At 50.8% G+C, this 23,411-nt stretch overlaps 1 protein-coding gene across 9 annotated transcripts in view; it reads right to left on the reverse strand.

Moving 5' to 3' along the window:
* The window catches only part of PROM1 (prominin 1), a 113,579-nt gene extending 93,187 nt beyond the window's left edge, over positions 1 to 20,392 (reverse strand). For 2 of the 9 annotated variants that reach the window (XM_043448277.1, XM_043448278.1), the window contains exons 1-2: positions 19,742 to 19,995; positions 13,084 to 13,528 (exon numbers count right to left, since the gene is read on the reverse strand). In XM_043448277.1, the coding sequence (XP_043304212.1) occupies positions 13,084 to 13,303 (220 nt within the window). In that variant the 5' untranslated portion in view covers positions 13,304 to 13,528; positions 19,742 to 19,995. Of the gene's footprint in view, positions 1 to 13,083; positions 13,529 to 18,477; positions 18,495 to 19,012; positions 19,228 to 19,429; positions 19,450 to 19,690; positions 19,708 to 19,741; positions 19,996 to 20,122 lie in introns of those variants that run through there. The other 7 variants (XM_043448279.1, XM_043448271.1, XM_043448273.1 and 4 more) reach the window with 6 other exon arrangements.
* Positions 20,393 to 23,411: the final 3,019 nt, after the last annotated feature.

The following is a 23,411-nucleotide window of genomic DNA, read 5'->3' on the forward strand; positions in this document are numbered from 1 at the left end:
TAATTTTTTAAATTAATTTTCATACAATTTTCAAAGGCTCTGTTCCATATACGGTTATGACAAAATACTGGCCATGTTCCCTGTGTTGCACAATGCAGGGCTGAGCCCGTCGTGCACCTAATAGGCTGGCCCTCCCACTCCCCCACCGCCTTACAGCCCCTCCCCGCTCTCCCCACCGGTAACTAATTTATTCTCTGACTCTGTAAGTTTGCTTCTGTTTCGTGATATTCACTAGTTTGTTGAGTCTTTTTTTTAGATTCCACATATAAGTGATGTCATACATTATTTGCCTTTCTCTGTCTGAGTTACTGCACTTACATGATGCCCTCCAGGTCCATCCATGTGGTTGAAAATGACAAAATTCCCTTTTTTTTAATGGCTAAGTGATATTCCACTGTGTGTATGTGTGTGTGTGTGTGTGTGTGTGTATACCACCATCTTCTTTATCCATTCATCTGTTGATGAAGGGTCTCCAACATGCCAGACACTGTTAGCATCAGTAACTTTGTAACCTAAGACAGCAAACTATTAAAAGGCAGTGTTAAACGTGCAATAGTAAAAGTGCATAAAATACAAAGACACCGAAATAATACAAACCAAATGACGAGAGGAGCGTGACCAGATTTCCAGAATAGGTATCACATGAAGCCAGCTTTAAAGAAACAGAAGGAGTTTGCCAGAAGGCCAGTGGAGGGAAGGAGGCAACAGAATGAGGTATCTGATCTCCAGGGGGAGAGGTCCTCGGGTCAAGCAGGAAGTGTAGGAAACAAAAAACAGGTAGAAAAGGAATTACTCATCAAAGTCCCTTAAATCTTGTCTCAAGCAAGCAGTGAGTTTTTCTTTAAAGCACTGATGCAGGAGGTAGCTCCATACTATATAATGCAACTGAACCACTGTAGGAAGAAACATTCGCACTGCTTAAGTTACTTCTCTGTCTTTTTCTTACTCTTCAACACATAAAGCTGAATCTTCATGAATTCAAGGCGTGGACGATGTGCGTGTACAAACGTACGGTGGAGATTCTGGAACTAAACCCCACTTTGCAGCTGATCAGACAACCCAAACATCAATCGCCGCCCTCAGAGAACACGGCTGTGTGTCAGCCATCACCATGAAGTCACACCCCTGCCCGTGGTCCTCTGCAAACGCCAGCTCACTCGTGTAGATGGTTAGCTAGAGCTGTTGTAACAAAGCACTGCAGTGGGGGCTTCCCTGGGGGTCTAGTGGTTACGAATCCACCTGCTGGTGCAGGGCACATGGATTTACTCCCTGGCCTGGGAAGATCCCACATGCCAGGAGGCAACTGAGCCTGTGCTCCACAACAGGAAAAGCCACCTCGACGACGAGAAACCCATGCACCAGAATTAGAGAGCAGCCCCTGCTCGCCACAGCTAGAGACAGCCCGCGTGCAGAAACAAAGATAAATTTGTTGTACCTTTGTATCTTTATCCAGTGCAGCCAAAAATAAATTTTAAAATAGTGTTTTAGAAAAGGGCCACAATAGAGTGGCTTAACCAGCAGAAATTTACTGCCCCCTGCTTCTGGAAGTCTGAAATCAGGGTGTCAAGGCTCTCCCTCCGAAGGTGCTCAGGGCGGACCTGCTCCAGATCTCACCTGGGTCTGGTACTTCTTTGCCTGAGGCAGCGTGACCGCAGTCTTCACGTGGCATCCTCCCCGGGTCTGAATCTGTCTCCAGCTTTCCCCTTTCACAAGGACACTGGTCCCAGGGGATTTTTAGCCCATGCTACTCCAGGAGAACCCTACCCCCAAACAAGGTCACATTCTGGGGTACTGGGGGTCAGGACCTCAATGGACAAACTGTGGGAGGAACAATCCAACCCATAACCCTGGGTTTGCTTTCAAGTTTCTTTCTGCCTCTCCGTATATAATAAGTAATTAGATATTAAACAAATGTGTGATTACAACATTACACAAACTGAAGAAATATGAACAGAAAAAGAATGAGCTTTGAAAACGAAGTCTAATGTTCTATAAAGACTTAGTAAAGGCCAGTTCAATGGATGAAATATATGTGAGTAAACTGTAAAAGTCTGGGGAGGAAAATCCAGGCTGAAAATTGAGAGCTCTGAACTTTGTTTTGCTCCACTTCAAAGAAATCAAAACAAAGAACCAAAAATTATGGAGGATGCATCGTGGATGCTGTTTATATCGAAGACACTAATTGATGTTAAACTGTTAGCAATTAACTCATAATTGTAAAATGTAAGCCTTGGCCCTACATCAAAAGATTGGTGAATGAACGTTTTAGGTTCCTTGCTTTCAAAGAGTTTTTATTTTAAGCAACATGAAGGACAAGAAGAGATATCTACCATAAAATGTTGAGTGAACAATTCAAGTTTTGGAATATATAAAGAAATCTATGTTTTTCTGGAGTTCCAATGTACTTGAGAGCCTGTTTACAAACCATTTTGAAAGGACTGGATGTGTTATGAATGAATGAATATAGATGGTGACCATCCGTGCTGCTAACATCACCAAAAGGAGAGATAACCAGATGTCAACACTATCTATAAACTGTTATTTCTCTCAAAACAAATCTGCATCTGAGCTCTGCAGGTCTTAGTTTATACGAGACACAGATGACAGAGAAACATGTAAAGAACACCATGAAGATGGAATCGGCAAAACTCAGCCCGTGGGAAATACTACTGCAACAGTAACTAAGTTCTTCAACAAATAAATTGCAAGGGGGAAAAAGACACGGCGGGGCATCGTGTAAGGTAAAAACAGACTGCAGTGTGCTGGCATCACTGGGATCCCAGTTCAAACAAAGGGTTCTAAAAATTGCATTTATGAGACAATCAAGAAATCTGAACATTTCCCGAATATTTTATCATACCAAAGATCTCCTGCTAACTTTATACACTATAATAGCATGATGTCTTTATTTTTAAAGAGTTACACTGAAATATTTATAGAGGAAATGATAGAAAAACTGGAATTTGTTGCCAAATGAAGGGGGTGAGTACGAGGATTGGGTAGACGCAGAAATAAGACTGGTTGGTCATGGGCTGAATTGCAGAATCTAGGGTGATGGGTGATGAGAGCCTTTCTACTCGCACATGTATTTGAAATTCTCCATATTTTTTTTTTTTTAATTAAGGATTGGGTTGGTATACTCACTGTGGAAAACTGTTTGGTAGCATTAGTAAAGGTGAAAACAATGTTTACCACATGGCCCAGCAATTCATTCATAAGTGAATTCATCCCAATTCATATATATTATGTGAATATATCACCACAAAAGACACATACAAGAATCTTCACTGCAGCACTATGTATTGAGGCCCTGCTATGGACTGAGTCACCCCAAATTCACAGACCGAATCCCTAACCCTCAGTATGCAGGAGTTTGGAAGTGAGGTCTGTGGGAGGTGATCTGTTTAGACGCAGTCACGAGGATGGGCTCGTGGGGGGATTAATGTCCTTGCAAGAAAAGGAAAAGACCAGGGACTTCCCTGGTGGTCCTACGGCTAAGACTCCGAGCTCTCAGTTCAGGGGGCTCAGGTTCGCTCCCTGGCTGGGGAACCACACGCCGTAACAAAGAGTCCGCCTGCCACAACTAGAAAACGATCCTGCCTGCCACAATGAACATAGACGATCCCACATGCCGCGACCAAGACCTGGTGCAGCCAAATAAATTTATAAAAAAAGAAAAAGAGGGACAGACCAGAACCTTCTCTCTCTCCACCAAATGAGGACACAGCAAGGAGGCTGATGCTGCCGCCAGATCACTTCAGTCGTGTCTCTTTGTGACCCCTGATTTAGCAGGTGGAGGGATGGGTTTCAAACTCCCAGGTCAGGCTGATGTTTTTGGTCCAAAGGCCACACCTCAAGTAGCACTGAGCTAGGACACCAGTGTCCACGTGAACATGACAATCTCCAGGAACAGCCTCAGTGGGCAGTGCACACCCCACCCCACCCCCACGGCCTCCTTCCAGCAGCTCGGGCTGGGGTGACAGGTTTACTGAGCGATGCCCATCTTCCATCGTCTATCAAACCCCGTGCAGGCACGTCAGCCAACATTCCAGAGCGGGTCTGCCATCTGCCCACAAGCTCCTCCCCAAGCTAGGAGCCTGACAACCTCCCAGATACGCAGGGCTCTGGGCTCCCTGCTCTCCGGGCCCCGTCCTACCAGCCCCTGTCTCATCTTGCATCATTCCGGCCTCTCTGCTTGTGGACCAGGAATGCTCGACTCTGCTCTCTGAGCTCCTCCACACCCACACAGCGCAGCTCAAATGCTATTCCTCCAGGAAGTCTTCTACGATGGCCCACCAGCACGAGTCCCTCCTCCGGAAGTCGTGGGCACTGCTCAGCAGGGACCAGACTTCCAGCCTTGCAGCTGAGTGCTGAGGCAGAGGCTGCTGGCTCAACGTCAGTCTTCTGAGAGCAGGGAGCCCAGGTGGCACCATCTCTCCAAAGGGCACCCGGTGCCTAGCTCACTGCAGATTTGTTGTTGTTCAGTCACTCAGCCATGTCCGACTCTTTGCAAACCCATGGACAGCAGTATGCCAGGCCTCCCTGTCCATCACCATCTCCCAGAGCTTGCTCAAACTCACGTCCATTGAGTCGGTGATGCCATCCAACCATCTCCTCCTCTGTCGTCCCCTCTCCTCCTGCCCTCAATCTTTCCCAGCATCAGGGTCTTTTCCAATGAGTCATGCATACCCAAGGTCACACAGCTCGTCGACACAGGAGCCAGAATTCAAATCCAGGCAGTGGTTCCAGAGTGCAGACTCATCACCACCACTCAAATGTCAGGCTCAGGACTTCCCTGGCGGTCCAGGGGTTAAGACTCCACACTTTCAATGCAGGAGTTGCAGGTTCGATCCCTGATCCGGGAGCCAAAACCCCCATATGCTGTGCGATGTGGCCAAAAAAGCAACAACGACAAAACCTGTTAGGCTCATTTCTGAATCTAGACTGCAGCCCAGCAGAGGGTACACGACAGGCCTGCCTGGGGCCACCCTCCTGTAACATCCCTCTGCTTCTGCCCCAGCACTTCCAGATCACGGTGGACAGCTGCTTCTCTAGGTATCTATCTTAGAACTTCTCTCCCACTCAGTAGACAAGCGATGTCTCCCACCGCGTGGGTCTCATCCCACAGCTGCTGGGGCGGGAGGGCCTCTCTTTATTGACATTTGTATTTAATCGATGGCTCAGATGGTAAAGAATCCACCTGCAATGCAGGAGACCCGAGTGTGCTCCTGGGTCGGGAAGATATCCTGGCGGAGGGCATGGCAACCCACTCCAGTATTCTTGCCTGGAGAATCCCATGGACGGAGGAGCCTGGGGGGCTACAGTCCATGGGACTGCAAAGAGCTGGACACGACTGAGTGGCTAACACTATGTGATTAATCTCTTATTTCCTGCGTGTACCTGAAGGCCTCAAAGAGGACATCACTGCTGGAGGCCAGGAAGCTCATCATCTCACATCTTCCACGGGACTGGCACACACTTCGCGGACAAGCTTATGGGAAGACAGTCAACAAGACTTGCTTTTCAAGTCCACAGTATGAAAGCTGTACTAAGAGGCCCACCAGATGGATTAGCAGAGTGCCCGTTACACACCCTCTCCAGACCCGCTTCCTTCAGGAAGCCCATGGAGGAGATTCACGCTCACAGTGCCCTGGGTCAAACCCTGGCATGGTCCCCGAGCCATCAGAGTGTGTGACCTTGCAGCTGTCCTTTAACCTCCCTCCCTGGGTCTCCCTTTCCTTATCGGCTAAACATAAGCGGCAACTATGACCCTGGACATTCAACCCAGCCGTCCTGGCTCTGCCACTGGCTCGTTGTGAAACTCTGGTCAACTAGCTAGCTTTCAGGACCTCAGCGTCCTCTTCTGAATAAATGGGGTTAATAGTCCTCAGCTCACAGAGTTGCTGAGCTGTTCAAATCCCCAGAAGCAGGCCCGTTGTGGCTGTTGGCTGTTGTCACTGTTAGGATGCAAAGAGATGGTAGACGGCCCAGCAGTCAGTAACACCGGGGAGACAGGTTCGATTCATGTCATCCTTTCCCTCCACGACCTTATTTACGGCTGGGCGGGTTGCCAACACGCATCCACGTGATCTGAAGGAGACAATGCTGGCCCCGTCTGATAAAGGGGAAACACGCAGATGCTGGATATAATACAGCGCCCTGATTCTAGGTGGACGTTGGCACAGACACACCTATTGGGCCATCTGCCCGACCACTCCTTTCCTGAAAACCAGCTTCCCTGCCTGTGATGCCTCGGGGCTGTGCTGGCTCTCAGCACCAGGCCCACGTGCGGTGTGACTGTGGGCATGGGTACCCCCATGGGCCCGTGGCTGGCGACTGACCCCAGGCAGCACCGGGATTGAGACTTAAAAAGAGACAGAAAGACAGAGAAGGCCCACGGATTCTCTAGGAAGCTGGCCTGAGACCGATGAGGCTGGCAGCCTGGAATTGCCACCATGAGGACTGCAGGATGGGGGAACCCAGAGGAAGGAAGGAAGAGGCCATGGGCAGGGAGGAGCCCAGAAGGGGGGCGGGCAGAGTCTGTGCTGACCGATCCCCTCCTCAACCCCTCAAGTGTCACGAAGTAACCCGGAGTTCTGATGATTAAACCCCCTTTGAAAAAAATATTTTTAACTGAAGTATTTATTACAGATTTACAATGCTGTGTTAGTTTCTGGTGGACAGCGAAGTGATCCGGAATACACAGATATAAAGACATATATATATATATTCTTTTTCATGTTCTTTCCATCTTGGTTTATTACGAGATACTGAACACAACTCCGAGTTATGCAGTAAGACGCTGTTGCTGATAAAGACCTTTTTGGACCGCCTTTGCGAATAGGTTTCTGTCACCTGCAACAGACAGACTCGCGGCGCTCAGTCTGATGGCACCAAAGTCCTCAGACGCCAAGCTCGGCTCCTCCCGCTGCCCCACTTCTACCACTCACCCCAATCCAGCCCACACCACGCCTCCCGGGAGCAAATCAGATCAGCCTCAGACGCTGCGAGAAGTCGGTCGTGCGTGCACGTGTGCTCAGTCGTCAGTCCTGTCTGACGCTTTGCGACCCCATGGACTGTAGCCCACCAGGCTCCTCTGTCCATGGGGATTCTCCAGGCAAGAATACTGGAGTGGTTGCCATGCCCTCCTCCAGGGGACCTTCCCAACCCAGGGATCGAACCCGAGTCTCTTATGTCTCCTGCATTGGCAAGCGGTTTCTTTCCCATGAGCGCCACCTGGGAAAGGCCTAGAAATAGGTCAACCATCCTCAACACTAATCTAAAGATATACCAAAACAGAGTAGAGAATAATTCTAGAAAATTTCTACGAAAATAAAAGCAGAGGAAGGCTTTTGGTTTGCTCCATTAGAAAGGCTCTGACATGGGTCATGATTTCTGCCAAGATCATCACAGGCACAGGAAACTGGAAAAGGCACCGCTCACCATCCACACCAGATCATCTCCTGCAGAGCCCGCTCTCAGTGGGCAAGTCACTGCTTTTCATAGTGACTCACAATCAGTTTAAAAGCACTATTATTAAAATAAGAGGGAGGGACTTCCCTGGAGTTACGGTGGTTGTAATTCCGCGCTTCCAGTGCAGAGGGTGTGGGTTCAGTCTCTGGCTGGTGATCTAAGATCTAGTGTGCGGCATAGCTTGGCCAAAACAAAATAAAATGGAAATAAATTACCCACCAGGAAAGCTATAGAATACAGGAGAAGTAACCAGTCCTGGAGACAGTGGGTTCTCAATCTGCCACTGGCTACTTGTATGCTTTGAACCTGTAATCTCACCCTGACCTAGTTTTCCAATCTGTAAAAGGGGCTGTAAGAAATAGAAATAAGATCACCATCCACCTGTCAAAGTTGGTGGGAGATTCAAACAAGCTGATGTGGTGCACAGTATGCCTCACGGCAGACCCTGGAGACAGCGGGGGGAAAAAAAAAACAGAGAAAAACAAGCACCCGTGAGATGCAGACACTCTGTGGGAGCAGACACTACTTAGTAAACCAGAGCTGCGTCCAAGTCCTGGCTTCTAGACCAGCTCTGCTGCTGCGGGGCTTGCTGGGGAGACACAGCGCAACCAACTTCAAAAGTAACAGAACTGCTTCTCATAAGGCATCTCCACGGAGAATGTTCCTAAGGAAACATCAGCAGGAACATTTTAAAGATCCCTCCTGGAGACAGCTTTTCTTTTCTGTATTCTTCCCAAAAACAATTCTGGCAACAAGTTTGGTCAATGCTTCCTTGCAAATAACAATATGAAAGTAAATGTGTTAGTCACTGAGTCATGTCCCACTCTTTGCAACCCTGTGGACTATAGCCTGCCAGGCTCCTCTATCCACGGAATTCTCCAGGCAAGAATACTAGAGTGAGTTGCCATTCCCTTCTCCAAGAGATCTTTCCCACTCAGGGACTGAACCTGGTCTCTCTCATCGTGGGCAGATACTTGACCGTCTGAGCCACCAGAGAAGCCCTAAATAATAATATGATGAAGGTTTTTCTCTGCGCCTTTCAGGTATGATTTTAAACACAGGCTTTACATGCATCATCTCATTTAAGTCTCACAGACAAAAGCTATAGAGTCACACTACATTTATGAGAACAGAGGCTCTGAAAATTGTCAGCCCAACAGGCAACAGTCAAGACCTAAGACTTAAACCAAATCCCCTGGACATAAATGAAACCTGCCTCAGTTTGCCCCGTCACCTGCCCACGTTAGTTCATCATTACCACCCTCCGGGCCATGGCAGGAGCCTCACCCTCCCTGTGAGCTATCCTACCAGCTGCAGCCGGATTCTTTTCCCAAAACCCAAGTCCACTTCGAGGCTGGTTCACAGCACTCGGCAAGTGCACCACAGAAGGCGTGGCTTTCAACAACACTTGCCAAATGAATGCAACCTTTGCTTACGCTGCCTTAGCTTCCTTCCTGCCCCCTACAAAGCTCCCCAGGCTGCCAGTCAGGGTCCTCTAGCTGTAGCTCCCCAGCCTTGGCCAACTTACCCCATGAATGCACACCTCGTGGGTCCACCATGAACTGCTGCCTCCTCCACTCTCTGGACACGCCGTTTTCTCTGCCTGGCACACTCTTTCCCCATCTCCCCAGCCCCCCAGCCCCCACATACACATTCTGCCATCAACACCCTTTCTAGGTTAATAAACGGACTAACAATTCCTCCCTAATGTAAGTCATCACTCACTTCTTAATGAGCCAAGCCCAGGACACTACATCTCTCCTGCAGCTTCAGATCAGGGCAGAGTTTATGAAATACCCAGACCAAGTTCTAGAGCACACTCTGCCGAGCTGTATGCCTACCTGTCTTCCTGGTCTAATCTAAGCTAATCTCTTCTTCAAAGCAGGAACAGGCCTGTGTCTCAAGCCCCAGCGGAACAGGAACTCTCCATCGTGTATTCACCAAGATACAGCCTGGGCTTCTCTTTGCCGTTGTTCAGTCGCTCAGTTGTGTCCGACTCTTTGTGACCCCATGGACTGCAGCACGCCGAGTTTTCCTGTCCTTCACCATCTTCTGGAATTTGCTCAAACTCATGTCCATTGAGTCAGTGATGCCATCCAACCGTCTCCTCCTCTGTCGTCCCCTTCTCCTCCTGCCTTCAGTCTTTCCCAGCATCAGGTTCTTTTCCAAAGAGTTGGTTCTTCCCATCAGGTGGCCAAAGTATTGGAGCTTCAGCTTCAGCATCAGTCCTTCCAGTGAATATTCAGGGTTGATTTTCTTTAGGATTGACTGGTTTGATCTCCTTGCAGTCCAAAGGACTCTCAAAAGTCTTCTCCAGCACCACAGTTTGAAAGTATCAATTCCTTGGTGCTCAGCCTTCTTTATGGTCCAAATTTCACATCCATACATGACTACTGGAAAAACCATAGCCTTGACTATATGGATTTTTGTCGGCAAAATAATGTGCTTCTCTTTAGAGAGTTCCAAATGCAAAATTGGGTATTCCATTTTGGCTGGACACAGGATGCAAATGTGGAAAACTCCCCAGGTTCTATGGCACGAGAAGAGGGAGCCGGGTTCCAGGGCCCTCCCTTCCTCTTCTGCCCCGGCACTGGGATTGTGCCCCCAGAACACTTCTGCTCTCTCACATGAAAGAACAGACCTATGGGATATGATCCTCTGTGAAGATGTTACTCCACAGAGGACTCATCCTGAAGTTAACTGTTTTGATTAATGTATAAAGTTAGTTAATACATAAAAATCTACCTCTCTCTTATGAAGATGTCACTCTTTGTTCTGGGGCTCATGAAATGCACTCACCCCAAAGATCACTGCAACACTATTCACATCAGACAAGACAGGAAAGCAAGCTAAGGGTTCATCAAAAGACGAATGGACACCGAGGATGTGGTGCATATATACAACGGAGTATTACTCAGCCATAAAAAAGGATGGACTAATGCCACTTGCCGTGACATGGATGGACCTGGAAATGAGTGAAATGAGACAGAGCCAGACAAACATCACAGGATATCATTTACACGTGGAGTCTAAAATCAAAAAACACAGATGAACTTCTTTACAAAACAGGAATAGACTCACAGAACCAGAAAACAAACTTATGGTTACCAAGGGGAAGGGGAGGGGAGGGATGAATTGGGAGGATGGGACTGACATAGTCACACTACTGTGTATAAAACAGATAACCAGCAAAGACCTACTTATAGCACAGGGAACTAGGGCAAAGAATCTGAAAAGAATACATATATAAATATATGTACACACACACACACACACACACACACACACACACACACAAAACTGAACCAATGTGATGAAAGCCTGAAGCTAACACACACTGTAAACCGACGATACTTCAATTATTTTTTAAAAAGTCATGTGAAAAGGGGGGAAAAAACCCCAGAAAACCATGATTGTGCTCTAGTGTCCTTTATTATGCAAAGCACCTAATGAGCACTTTGAAGCTACTATGAAAGTCAGTAACTGAGTGGAAGAGCGTAAGTAAGGAAGTGGTGGAAGAAAGCCGACACTTGCAAGCATCAGCTGCTAAGTTCAGTATTATATCCTCCAAGCTGCCTGACAAGCTTTTTGAAAAGGGCAGTGTTGGTCTGCTCTGGTCTACTTCTGGGAATTTCTTTCTCCAAAGTAGCAAGTATTGATGAAGGTCAAAGGACAAGGAAGGCTAACACCCTAGGATTACACTGGGATTTAAATTCCACACTAATCATGTTGTTGGAGATAAAAAAAAAAAAAAACCCTAGAAGGCAATGGAAGTAAGACACCTTTTAACCTGATCATTCGAATGAAGACCTTTAAAAATATTGTTTTCCCTAGTGAAACTAGTGTGAGGAAGTCTTCCTATGAAACCCAGAGGGAGGAAAATAAACATATGGAAAGAGATTACAGGATTAACTGATTACATGATCTGCCTTAGAATGACACAAGGAGGCTTCACAGTCTTTTTAAAGAAGTCATTGCAGATTCATATCAAACAACTGAATTCTAGGTTTTCTACATAAACAAGAAGCCCAGACTACATTCACTAATCGGCATCTGTGCTTGCTTGCCTTTGTGCTCAGTCATGTCTGACTCTCTGTGACCCCCTGGACTGTAGCCCACCAGGCTCCTCTGTTCATGGGAGAATGCAAGAATACTGGAGTGGGTTGCTGTTTCCTTCTCCCGGGGATCTTCTCAACCCAGGGATCAGACCCGGGCCTCCTGCACTTTCAGGTGCGTTCTTTACCACGGAGCCACCAGGTATTTACTGCTCAAAAAGTCTGTTCAGGTTTCTGCATAAGGTGTTACAGAAAAACTCCAACAAACTTTTTTGGCCAACCGTGTATTTATTCAATTATATTTACATCAAGTCTAAAGATAATGAAGAGATACCTATTGAGAAGCGTGAACTTGTGTTCAGTATGAATAAATAAACTCAGTGTGTCTTCTGCTTCTGTCCTTTGGCCTTCCAGATTGAGTCTTTTAGGCAGTGACGTAAGCAGTAAGCAGTGCTTGCCCAGGACACTCTTCTATGACACAAGGGCTCCGAGTGATTTACTTCACTGAATCGAAATTTAAACTAACAAAAATTTGAGAACTACACTTCAGACTGTTTCAACTGCTTAACCTGACATAAATACATGTAAAAAGTTCTATGTAAATGTATATTAAGAAGATCTATAAACTGCCCATAATATAAACAGGTGCTAAGGTTTGCTAAATACATTCTCTCTCCTCCTCTCTCTCTCTCACAAATAATCTTCTTATGAACAATGGCTGACCATCTTAGGAAGATGATCAAGACTACCACAAATTTTATAACACTTAATAATCAATGATAGTAGGCAAATCTTCATAGTTAAAAGAACAAGCCTAAGCTAGATCTAACATTAAACCAATAAAAATTTAGACTGCCAAACCCTAATAGCAGACACTTCCCATAGACCACTTACATTTTCATAATCCCGTTCCTGAAAACACATACCCCGAAGACTTCCCAGGACAGATTAGCCCCAGTGCTAAGGCCAGACAGTGGCACATACACAGAGCAACTGCACGATGCCAGCCAAGTTCCCTCCTGTCCTCAGACTCAGACTCATAGAACTGAAGCAAACAAGTTACCCAGGTAACAGGTTTGTTTCACCTGACCTAGCCTGAAGCACTGTCAAAACCACGTATCGTAGTGGGTGGAGGAGAGTTAAACTTCTAACGTTCAATGTCCATGAGCGGTCATTATTGACTTCTCATTTGATGGCAGGGAATTCGCACTTTTAGCCTACCTTTTACCTTTGGTAGGAATTTGAGGATAATTCCATTCTCTAACCAACACAAAGAAGGAGGGGATGGAGGATAAAGAATTGGAAGAACAACATGGCAACACATTTCAGTTTCATTTTCTTATCATCACGTTCCTGACAACCTATTTCATTTGATTTTCTTAACTTCCATCTAAATGCTTTCTGTTCCTGTGCCAATCACTCACTCAGAATCTCACACTTGACCACAGAGAATACATCCTCCTCCTATCATGCTGTCATTAACAACACTAATGAGTGTGTGCCCGGGAGCGGTGTTTGGGGACAAATTCTATCTTTTTCCAGCCACGGGACTTACCTTCAGGGAAAGCATTGGGCTGCACAACGTGAACAAACAGGCGCACGATGTGAAAGAAGAAGCCAGCGGGACCAGGGTCGTAGGAGTCGCTGGTCTGATAGGAGGTTGAAGGCAACTGGAACTCCAAATCAGCAGGACGGTACCCGGGTGATGACGGCTTCTCTGACACGGTGTCCTCACAGAGGCCCAGCAGCAGGAGGAAGCTGAGGAGGAGGACCATGGCTAGTAAGATGCCCTGAACATGAGGTGGTACTGGGGGCCACCCACGTCAGGGGTTCTGGAAGCCTTAGGGACGGCAGGAGCGCGTTCCTGTGCAGAAGAAGCGTCCTGAAGTTGAGTCTGCGGTGTCCTCAGTTTCCTGGCCGGGCTGGCATGCAGCGAAGGGCAGCAGAGAACCTTCTCTGGCAGGCAGGGGAGGGGGACTCAGTCCATCAAAGCAGCATCCCTGGCAGGGAGAGAAGAGACGGGGAGTCACTAATGCCTGCAGCCTGCCCGCACCCGCAGCTCGCCTGGTGGAGAGGATGCAGGCTTTAGAGCAAGCGCTCAGCCTAATCCGCTGCTGGGGAAGAAACACAGAGCCTGCTCCAAGCGTGGGGGCAGGAAAGCTAGAAGGTCCCCGGCCAAGAGCCAGACCCAGGAACGCCAGGCAGTGGAGTGACTGTGCGGTCTCAGAAGCTAACACTTAACCGCATCTGAAAACGTTCTACACGCCCACAGGTAGGAACTCACTTAAGGCATTATCCCATTTCGCAGATGAGGAAACTGACTCAGAGAATCTCAGTGATTTGCCCGAAGCCACCGCTGACTAATGGTGGGCCAGAACTCACACCCAGTAGGTGGCTTTCAGAGCCCAAGCCTGGACTGTCCCAACTCCAAGACACCCTCCCTGCGGAGCCCGCCATCTCAGAGAGGCAGAGCCCCCCAGCAATAGATAAGATGCTCATTTTTCCTCCAGTTTTGGGCTGTTCTCCCCATCTCTGCAAATGTCTTACTTTGCCTTTCATTTTACTAATGTGCTCCGTGATCTGGCTCCGTGGTAAAGAATCCGCCTTCAATGCAGGAGACACGGGTGGGGAAGATCCCCTGGGGGAGGCAATGGCAACCCACTCCAGTATTCTTGCTGGGAAATCCCACGGACAGAGGAGCCTGGCGGGCTACAGTCCGTGGGGTCACAAAGAGTCAGGAAACTAAACAACAAACAGCAACAACCGCATTCCTGGAGACGTGTTTTACTCCGTCTCTTATCTCACTAATATGCTCACTGATCTAACTTTATCTCCTCTTCACTCCCCTCAACCCAAACTGGAAGAGCGTGGCCTCAAGGGCAGGGACCAAGCTCTTTAAGGTGGGGTGACGCTGGTTTCTGTCTTTTTAACACGCTCACCAGGTCGCCCGGGTGGGAGTCCCCGTGTCAAGTCACCCCATGGGCGACTCGGGGTCCAGGCGATGAGAGACTGAGCAGAGGGAGACCCCCGCCCTCCCCCGGGAACGGGGAGAAAGATCAGGAACCGAAATCAGCTCCCAACCCAGCGTCCGGGGGGCGGCGTGGACCCCGTCCTCCTGGAGTTGCTCTCCCCAGAGCTGAGCACAGTGCAGGCACACAGACAGGGCTGAGTGTGAGCCGCGGAACAGAAACTACATCATCTGAACCAAGAGCTCGGCTTGTGCCAGGCATTGGGCGAGAGGACTCGAAACAGAACTTCCCAGGGCAACCGCTGCTCTGCCTGTCCTTTTCCTCCGGGAGCAGGAACACCCTGACTTTATTTTGTGTATTACACTCACTAACTTTCAAAATAAGGATGGGGTTCTCCAGAAACCCATAGGGATTCCCTGGTGGTTCAGACGGTAAAGCATCTGCCCTCAATGCAGGAGACCCAGGTTCGATCCTTGGGTCAGGAAGACCCCCTGGAGAAGGGAATGGCGACCCATCCCAGTATTCTTGCCTAGAAAATTCCATGGATGGAGAAGCCTGGTGAGCTACAGTCCATGGGGTCGCAAAGAGTCGGACTGAGTGACTTCACGTGCTTTCCCTTTCTCCAGGAACACACGCAAGATGTGGGAGAGGGACCACCAAGAGATGGACACATTTGTACAAGAGGCCAGAGGACCCACGATCTGTATTCCACCAAGTCAAAGAAAGCCCAGACCAGAGGCAGGAGGTGATGAGCTACCTGAGAGAAGATGTTCATTCACATCGGGTGCCCTTAGAACCGCCTCATCTTCTAAGCCCCGCCCACTGCAGTCCCGTCTGCACAGACCTGCCAGTGGAGGGACCCTCGACTCTCCCCTTCTCAAACCACGGGCTGCCCGGCTCCCCAGCGGTGCCCAGTGCCACCCTTACGGACCCCCGCCTCCGGGTCCACCTCACCCACGGACACAGACACACTGGGACCCTGCCAGGGCTTCTAAAGGACGATCCCTGCCAACAACCTGTGCTCGGGCTCGGAAGCACTTGAGCCTTTCACGGTCTCCACCACGAATCAGCGCCCTGCTCGGTCCCCGAATCTCTCCCAGAGAGAACAGATAAGAAGGAGGAGACACAGCAAGTCAGCCTCTGCCCAGCCCGTCTGCAGCTCTGCGGGGCTGAACGGGGCAGGAGGGAGAGACGACGGAGGGGCGTGTGGTTATCCAGGTAGGACCACGCTGCTGCGGGCGGGCGGGCGGGCATGCACGCACATCACACACAATCCGGGCACGCACACTGACACACAGTTCACACAGACACAGCACACATGGAACACACTCCACAGGCGGGCATGCACGCACATCACACACACGGCTCAGGCACGCACACTGACACACAGCTCACACAGACACAGCACACACGGAACACCCCAGGTGCATACACTCCACAGGCAGACGTGCACACACATCACACACACTGCTCACACAGACACAGCACACACGGAACACCCCAGGTGCATACACTCCACAGGCGGACGTGCACACACATCACACACACTGCTCACACAGACACAGCACACACGGAACACCCCAGGTGCATACACTCCACAGGCGGACGTGCACACACATCACACACAATCCGGGCACGCACACTGACACACAGCTCACACAGAGACAACACACTCGGAACACCCCAGGTGCATACACTCCACAGGCGGACGTGCACATGCACACACGTCTTGTTTTCTGCTAAAGGACACACAGAAGCACAGCAGCTGGAAGGATTAAAGACTCAGCTGCTAAGAAAGGCTGATTTCCTGGTGATGCCACCAAGGCCCTGCTGGGGACAGAGGGAAACGCAGTGAGGGGAGACGGCAGGAGGCCCACGGGAGACCTGTGAATAAACAGGCTCCAGCCATCCTCGATGAAGAGCAGGCTGGAGAGATCCCTCAGGAAAGGCGAAGATGGGGCGTCCACTGGGTTAGGGCAGCACCCGAGCAGCGCATGCGTCCTGCTCCCGAGTGGAGGTCCCTCTTAACTTCTGGAGCCACTTTTAAGAACATATCGAAACCTCATTACTTACAAAACACCAGACTACAGATAAAAGTCAAGGTGACAAAGAAGCTTTTGTCTCAGTTAGAATTGCTGTGCTTTCAAGGTCTGGGTACTTTGGTACACTCAGTAGCAAGAGCCCCTGAGAGCCATCAGGGAACTGCCAGCACAAACCCCAGGATGGCTCCAGACCCAAGAGCCAAATCAGCGTAAAACTGGGTCTTTTGTTTCAAATGAGATTATCAGACTGCATTTCTGGAGATGTGGCCCATTAATCTGCATGTTTAGCACCCTCCCCTGGTGACTGATGCTTAGACAACGAAGGCTTGAGAACCAGCACTGTTCCTGACTAAGCCATACCTCTTTCCAAAGACACCTCCATCCTCCCAAACACAACTGCAGAACAACAGACTTGAAGCAAAACCTAGCTGAACATCTTTCTTTGATTGCACTGAGCGGACCAAGCCCAGCAGCTTTGTGGGGCCCCTGACTCCCCATCTTGGTGCCGTTGGAGCCTGGCACATACTAGGCACTCAGTAAGGATGTGTGCATGCTAAGTCACTAAGTCCTGTCCGACGCTCTGGGACCCGATAGACTGTAGCCTGCCAGACTCCTCTGTCCATGGGGTTTTCAGCCAATCAGACGCTCACTCCTGGGCTTGTGCATGAGACACAGGGCAGCAGAGGCAGTTTCTGCTTCAATGATGGCAACATGCGAGCAGCCACAGTCAGAGCCTCATGGCAGCCACGGCCGTACCCCAACAGGAATCCTGCTGTAAGCCCCAAGTCCACTCCTCTGGGCTCCCAAGCCTGGCTGGCCAGCCAGCCTTTCGGTCCCATCACTAGCTCACCCCAGTATCCAGTCTCTTTTCTGCTAAAATTATGCAGAATTGCTTTCAGTCATTTGTAACCATGCATCCTGACCTTGAACTAATCTCAGTGTGAACTCTTGATCCCTACAAACGGACTTCCTTCATACTGCGAATGGTCCCAACAAACCAATATTTGCCTTATTATTTTCTACCTGTCCTTTGATGCACTTTGCTTCACCACACTAGACACACAGGAATAGTCCAGCATGGAACTCATAAAGTGAAAGTTAAAGTCACTCAGTTGTGTCCCACTCTGCGACCCCATGGACTATGCAGTCCATGGAATTCTCCAGCCCAGAATACTGGAGTGGGTAGCCTTTCCCTTCTCCAGGGGATCTTCCCAACCCAGGGATTGAACCCAGGTCTCCCGCATTGCAGGTGGATTCTTTAGGAGCTGAGTCACAAGGGAAGCCCAGGAATACTGAAGTGGGTAGCTTATCCCTTCTCCAGCAGATCTTCCCGACCCAGGAATCAAAGCAGGGTCTCCTGCATTGCAGGCAGATTCTTTACCAACTGAGCCATCAGGGAAGCCTGGAACTCGTAAGAAAGTTCATTTTAAAAATGGGATACATTAAGAAAACTAAATTAAAAGGCACTGTAGCAGGGAACAGAGGGCCCCGGCTTTTACGAGGAGGAAGTCTCTAGTCCCACTGACGACCTGAGCACAGCAGTTGTTTGCAGTCCCCCCAGCGGTTCTCATTGCTGTCTGCAATGCGGGGTTTTGAACGGCGTGGGAGAGTTGGCGGTGGAATTCAGGTGCAGGGCCTGGCCGCACTCACACCTGGCAGTCCACAGAGGGTTCGGACCGCCCCTGCCTGCCAAGAGCAACAGCCTCAGCTCCGCCGCGGCCGCCGCTGACAGAGGAAACTCACAAATGAAGGAGAAGATCCAAAGTCCTAAGTTCACACATGTTGAATAATAGGAAGTTGCCTATATTCAAGTCTTTCGAAAAGTGTCATCCGGCTCAAGCAACCCAGGAACAGCCAGCAGTTGAGTCTCCGGGGTCGGGGGTGGGGGTGTCTCTGTTGGGGTGCGGGAGGGGACGTTCCAGGATCCCAATCACACACCTGCTGAAATTAACCAAGCTCAGCCGCCTTTCTCCGGAACCCGGGAAAAGCGTCCTCCAAGCCCCGGGGCAGGAGCGAGTTTCAGCAGCTGCCGCGGGCTACAAGGCAAAACCTGTTGCTACTCCAGCTGGCGGTGCCTATCGTCCCCGCCTTTCCCTACCACCCTCCGCCGGCCCGGGGCCCCCTCCTGCCCGCGCGCCCCCGGCGCCAGGAGCCTTTCCAGGGCTGCTGGACAAAGGATGCGCGGCCGGGCGGGCGGGCGCGCGAAGCCCGGAGACTCCAGGAATCCTTCACCACCGGGGGGAAGGGGATGGGGGTGCCCGAGTAACTTGGCCGCCGCTGGCGCAGGCTGGAGTGGACTGGGGTCGCGGGTGAGAAAGGGGTCAAGACCGGTGCGCCCCGGGCTCCCGCGATCCGATCCGCCGCCGCTCTCGGCGAGGACTTGGAGAAACTGACCTCCGGCCCCCGACTCCCCCGCACCGCGAAGCTCTTCGTCTGTCCACGCTTCCCTTTGTTATCCTCCCGGACGCCTTACCGGCCAGGGTGCGCCTCCAACACCCCGTTCTCCGTCCGGCAATCGCTGAAGGTCCCTGCGCTGCGCGCCCAGAGCGGACCGAGCAATGCTTCAAGCCAGGGGTGACTGCGCCCGCACGTGGGCAGGGCGACAAGGCCGCCCGCCCACGGCACCCCCAGAGCCCCACGTGTGCCAGTCGGCTGCACTCCGTACTCCTTTCAGCAAATCAGAGGAAGGGGACCCCTCTCCATACCCAGCCGTGGGGAGTCAATGCCCCACACCCCTCGCTCCACTACCCCCACCCTCCGCCGGGGACTCCCCGCACCGACCAGCAGTTCCCAAGCCCCAGACCCGCCTCCCTGGTCCGCCCCCCTCTCAGAGAGCGAGCTGGTGGCCAGGGGTCCGAGTCGCGCTCGCGCCCCCATCTCTGGCTCGCACCCCACAGCCGCCGGCTTCTCTCCGCTGCGTGGAAAGACCCACCACGCAGCCCGCAAAGTTGGCGCGCGTCAGCGCCCTGCCCCGAACTCCCGAGAGGTCCACCTCGCCCTGCAGCCCCTCGGGCTCCCCCGCCGCTCTCCGGGCTGGCATCACCTGCCGCGGGCCGGGGAGAGAGCGCCGCGGGCTGGGAGAGGGGGATACAGAGTGTGCCCCTCCCCCCCATTTCCCGCCCCCCTAGCTTTCTGGGCGGGGGGCGCTCACCCCCGGGGTTGGGGCCCCAGACGCCTTCCTGGCTCCGAAGGGGCTACTCACCGCGCGCCCGGTCCAGCTCTCCTTCGGGTCGAGCCGCCGCCGCCGCCTCCGCCCCCCACCCAACCCCGCTCTTTCCTCGCCTCACCCCACCCCCCCGCCCGGCCCGCTCCGCCCCGGCTCATAAATCATTTATGAGTCGGCTTCGGGGACCACCGGGCTGGCTTCCGGAGAGGCGGCCCCGCAGCCCCGCGCGTCTGCCAGACAGACCCTGGGACAGGGCGGGTCTGGAAAGGCGCCGGCCTTGGAGGCGCGCCGGCGAGGCCCGGGGCAGGGGGTGCCGTGGGACCTGTTGCAGACCGCCCACCCCCCTCGCCCGGCGCTCACGGGCGGGGACTTGAGGATGCGGCCCCCGGAACGCGCCGCTTCCTGAAACATACTCACCCGCGGCGGGAGGGCCGAGCGCGCGGCCCGGGGCCCAGGTGGGGACCTGCTGGGGGTTCTGCACGCACGCGCGCCCGGTTGGACCCGCTGAGCAGCTTCGCCTACATGCCCCGGGGCACCCCCGGAGACCCAGCTTCTGCCATTTCCAGTGGCGAGAGCGGGGCTCCGGCAAGCACGCCCTTCTCCCAGCACCCACGCCTCCTCAAGGCAGGCTGAGCGTCTGTTTGAACACCGCTACTCTTCTGAAACTTCTCTCTCTGGTTCCCACTCAGACCTGCCTCGGTTGACTCCCGCTGCCGCGTTAGACGATTTTATTGCCAGATTCCAAGACTTTTCTTTTTTTTTTTAGTTTACCCAAATAAAACCAAACTCAAATCCTTTGGTTCCTCGGCGTGCACTAACCGTGATGCTAGTGGCTGGGGCTAGAACACCCACAGAGAGCCACCCTTGCTCCCATAAACGTACACAGGCAGCCGCTATAGGTCCAAGCACTCGGAGCTTTCATCCCTCCTTTCATTTGCTGGGAGTTACCTGCCATCCCCACTGGCTGAGGGGCACGAAGCTCCCGCCGAGAGCAACCAGCCCCCCTCTTCCAACTGCGCTCACGGGAGGTTCACCTCACTCCTCACTCACTACTTCCTATCTCGAGTGGAGAGTACTCCCTGGTGGGAAAAATAAGACTTATGGAAGAAAAGCACCTTCCGGACAGTGTTGGGAACACAGTAGGTGTTTCATGTTTGTGATAAAGATGGATTGATGGATGCATGGAAGGATGGACAGACCGACAATTGAATGATGGACAGGAAGGTTGACTTAATAGTTCTTTCACTTACCCCAGAATCTAGCAGAAAACAGGCGCTCAAAACAGTATTATTTGTTTGACAACTATTAAGTCAAAAAAAAAAAGAAAGAAAAGGGCTTCCCTGGTGGCTAAGCTGGGAAAGAATCCATCAGAAACTCGGGAGACCTGGGTTCGATCCCTGGGCTGGGAAGATCCCCTGGAGAAGGGAAAGGCTACCCACTCCAGTATTCTGGCCTGGAGAATTCCATGGACTGTGTAGTCCCCGGGGTCACAAAGAGTCAGACACACTGAGCGACTTTCACTTTCACTTAACTTTTAAACTGATCTTGGGGCTTCCCTGGTGGTTCAGTAGCTAAGACTCCACTCTCTGAATGCAGCGGCCAGGTTCAATCCCTGGTCAGAGGACTACATCCCACAGCCCACAGCCAAGAGTTCCCAGGCTGCACATGAGATCCTGCATGCCACAGCAAAGGTCAAAGATCCAAGACCCTGGGCAGCCAAGCCATTTTTTTAAATGCAAGAAAATAAAAAGTTTAAACTGTGCTTGACTGTGCGTATTTCTAGGATATTTCCTAGCTCAGGAAACTTCTGAAACCTGTACTATCGGCATGGAGAGGTTAGGTGGTTCAGTTCAGTTCAGTCGCTCAGTCATGTCCGACTCTTTGCGACCCCATGAATCGCAGCACACCAGGCCTCCCTGTCCAGCACCAACTCCCGGAGTCTACTCAAACTCATGCCCATCGAGTCAGTGATGCCATCCAGCCATCTCATCCTCTGTCATCCCCTTCTCCTCCTGCCCTCAGTCTTTCCCAGCATCAGGGTCTTTTCCAATGAGTCAATTCTTCGCATGAGGTGGACAAAGTACTGGAGTTTCAGCTTCAGCATCAGTCCTTCCAATGAACACCCAGGACTGATCTTCTTTAGGATGGACTGGTTGGATCTCCTTGCAGTCCAAGGGACTCTCAAGAGTCTTCCCCAACACCACAGTTCAAAAGCATCAATTTTTCGGCGCTCAGCTTTCTTCACAGTCCAACTCGCACATTCATACATGACCACTGGAAAAACCATAGCGTTGACCAGACAGACCTTTGTTTGACCCTGACACATCTAATAGCTGCTCCAGGTCTCTGCTGAAACACCTCCAGAGGCCCCCACACTTCCACTCAAAGGCAGCCCTCTCTGAGTGGGGCCCAGAGGTGAGCTCACCCCTCCCAGAAGCAACCAGTTCTCCTGCCTCGAATTTGGACTCTATTCCTTTTTATCCCTGTGACTTTGGCTGCTTCATCTCATTGAGCCTGTTTCCTCATCTGCAAAGTAAAAATAATTATGCCTCAGGAGGCTCTTTTTTACCCTTAATAACAATGATAGTAATAATAATAACAATAGTAGCAATGTCTGACTCTGAAACCCCATGGACTGTAGTCCATCAGACTCCTCTGTCCATGGGATTTCCCAGGCAAAAATACTGAAGTGGGTAGCCATTCCCTTCTCCAGGGGTCTTCCCAATGCAGGGATCGAGGCTGAGTTGCCTGCATTGCAGGCAGATTCCTCACCACTGAGCCATCAGGAATGTCAATAATGTTGATAGCTAAAACTTACATAATGTTTACTACAAATGAAGCAGTAGGCTGAGAGCTTTACGTGCATTATTTCATGTAGTCTTACCAATAACAACAGTAATCTATTATCTCCATCTTAAAGATAAGCCTAAAAGAGTTTCAGTAATTTGCCCAAGGTCACAGAGCTAGTAAGTGAAGCACTGAATTTGAACCCAGAGTGGCCTCCAGAGCCCATGATTATCCTAAAACACCAAAAACACCCCAAAGATGACAGGAAACCCTCTGTGCTTGTACTCTCCCAGCAGACAATGTTCTTGTTCAGTCGCTCAGTCATGTCCACCAACTCTTTGTGACCCCATGGACTGCAGCACGCCAGGCTGTCCGTCACTCTCTCTCTAAATTTGCTCAAACCCATGGCCATTGAGTCACTGATGCCATCCAACCATCTCATCCTCTGCCGTCCCCTTCTCCTCCCACCTTCAATCTTTCCCAGCATCGGGGTTTTTTTCAATGAGACAGCTCTTCACATCAGGTGACCAAAGTATTGGAGTTTCCTCTTCAGCATCAGTCCTTCCAGTGAATATTCAGGACTGATTTCCCTTAGGATTGACTAGTTGGATCTCCTTGCTGTCCAAGGGACCCTCAAGAGTCTTCTCCAACACCACAGTTCAAAAGCATCAATTCTTCTATGCTCAGCTTTCTTTATGGTCCAACTCTCACATCCATACATGACCACTGGAAAAACCATAGCCTTGACTGGATGGACCTTTGTCGCAAGAGCAATGTCTCTGCTTTTTAATACACTATCTAGGTTTGTCATACCTTTTCTTCCAAGGAGCAAGCATCTTTTAATTTCATGGCTGCAGTCACCATCTACAGTGATTTTGGAGCCCAAGAAAATAAAGTCGGTCACCATTTCTATTGTTTT

This window comes from Cervus canadensis, chromosome 26, assembly GCF_019320065.1.
Source record: "Cervus canadensis isolate Bull #8, Minnesota chromosome 26, ASM1932006v1, whole genome shotgun sequence".
Classification (NCBI taxonomy): domain Eukaryota; kingdom Metazoa; phylum Chordata; class Mammalia; order Artiodactyla; family Cervidae; genus Cervus; species Cervus canadensis.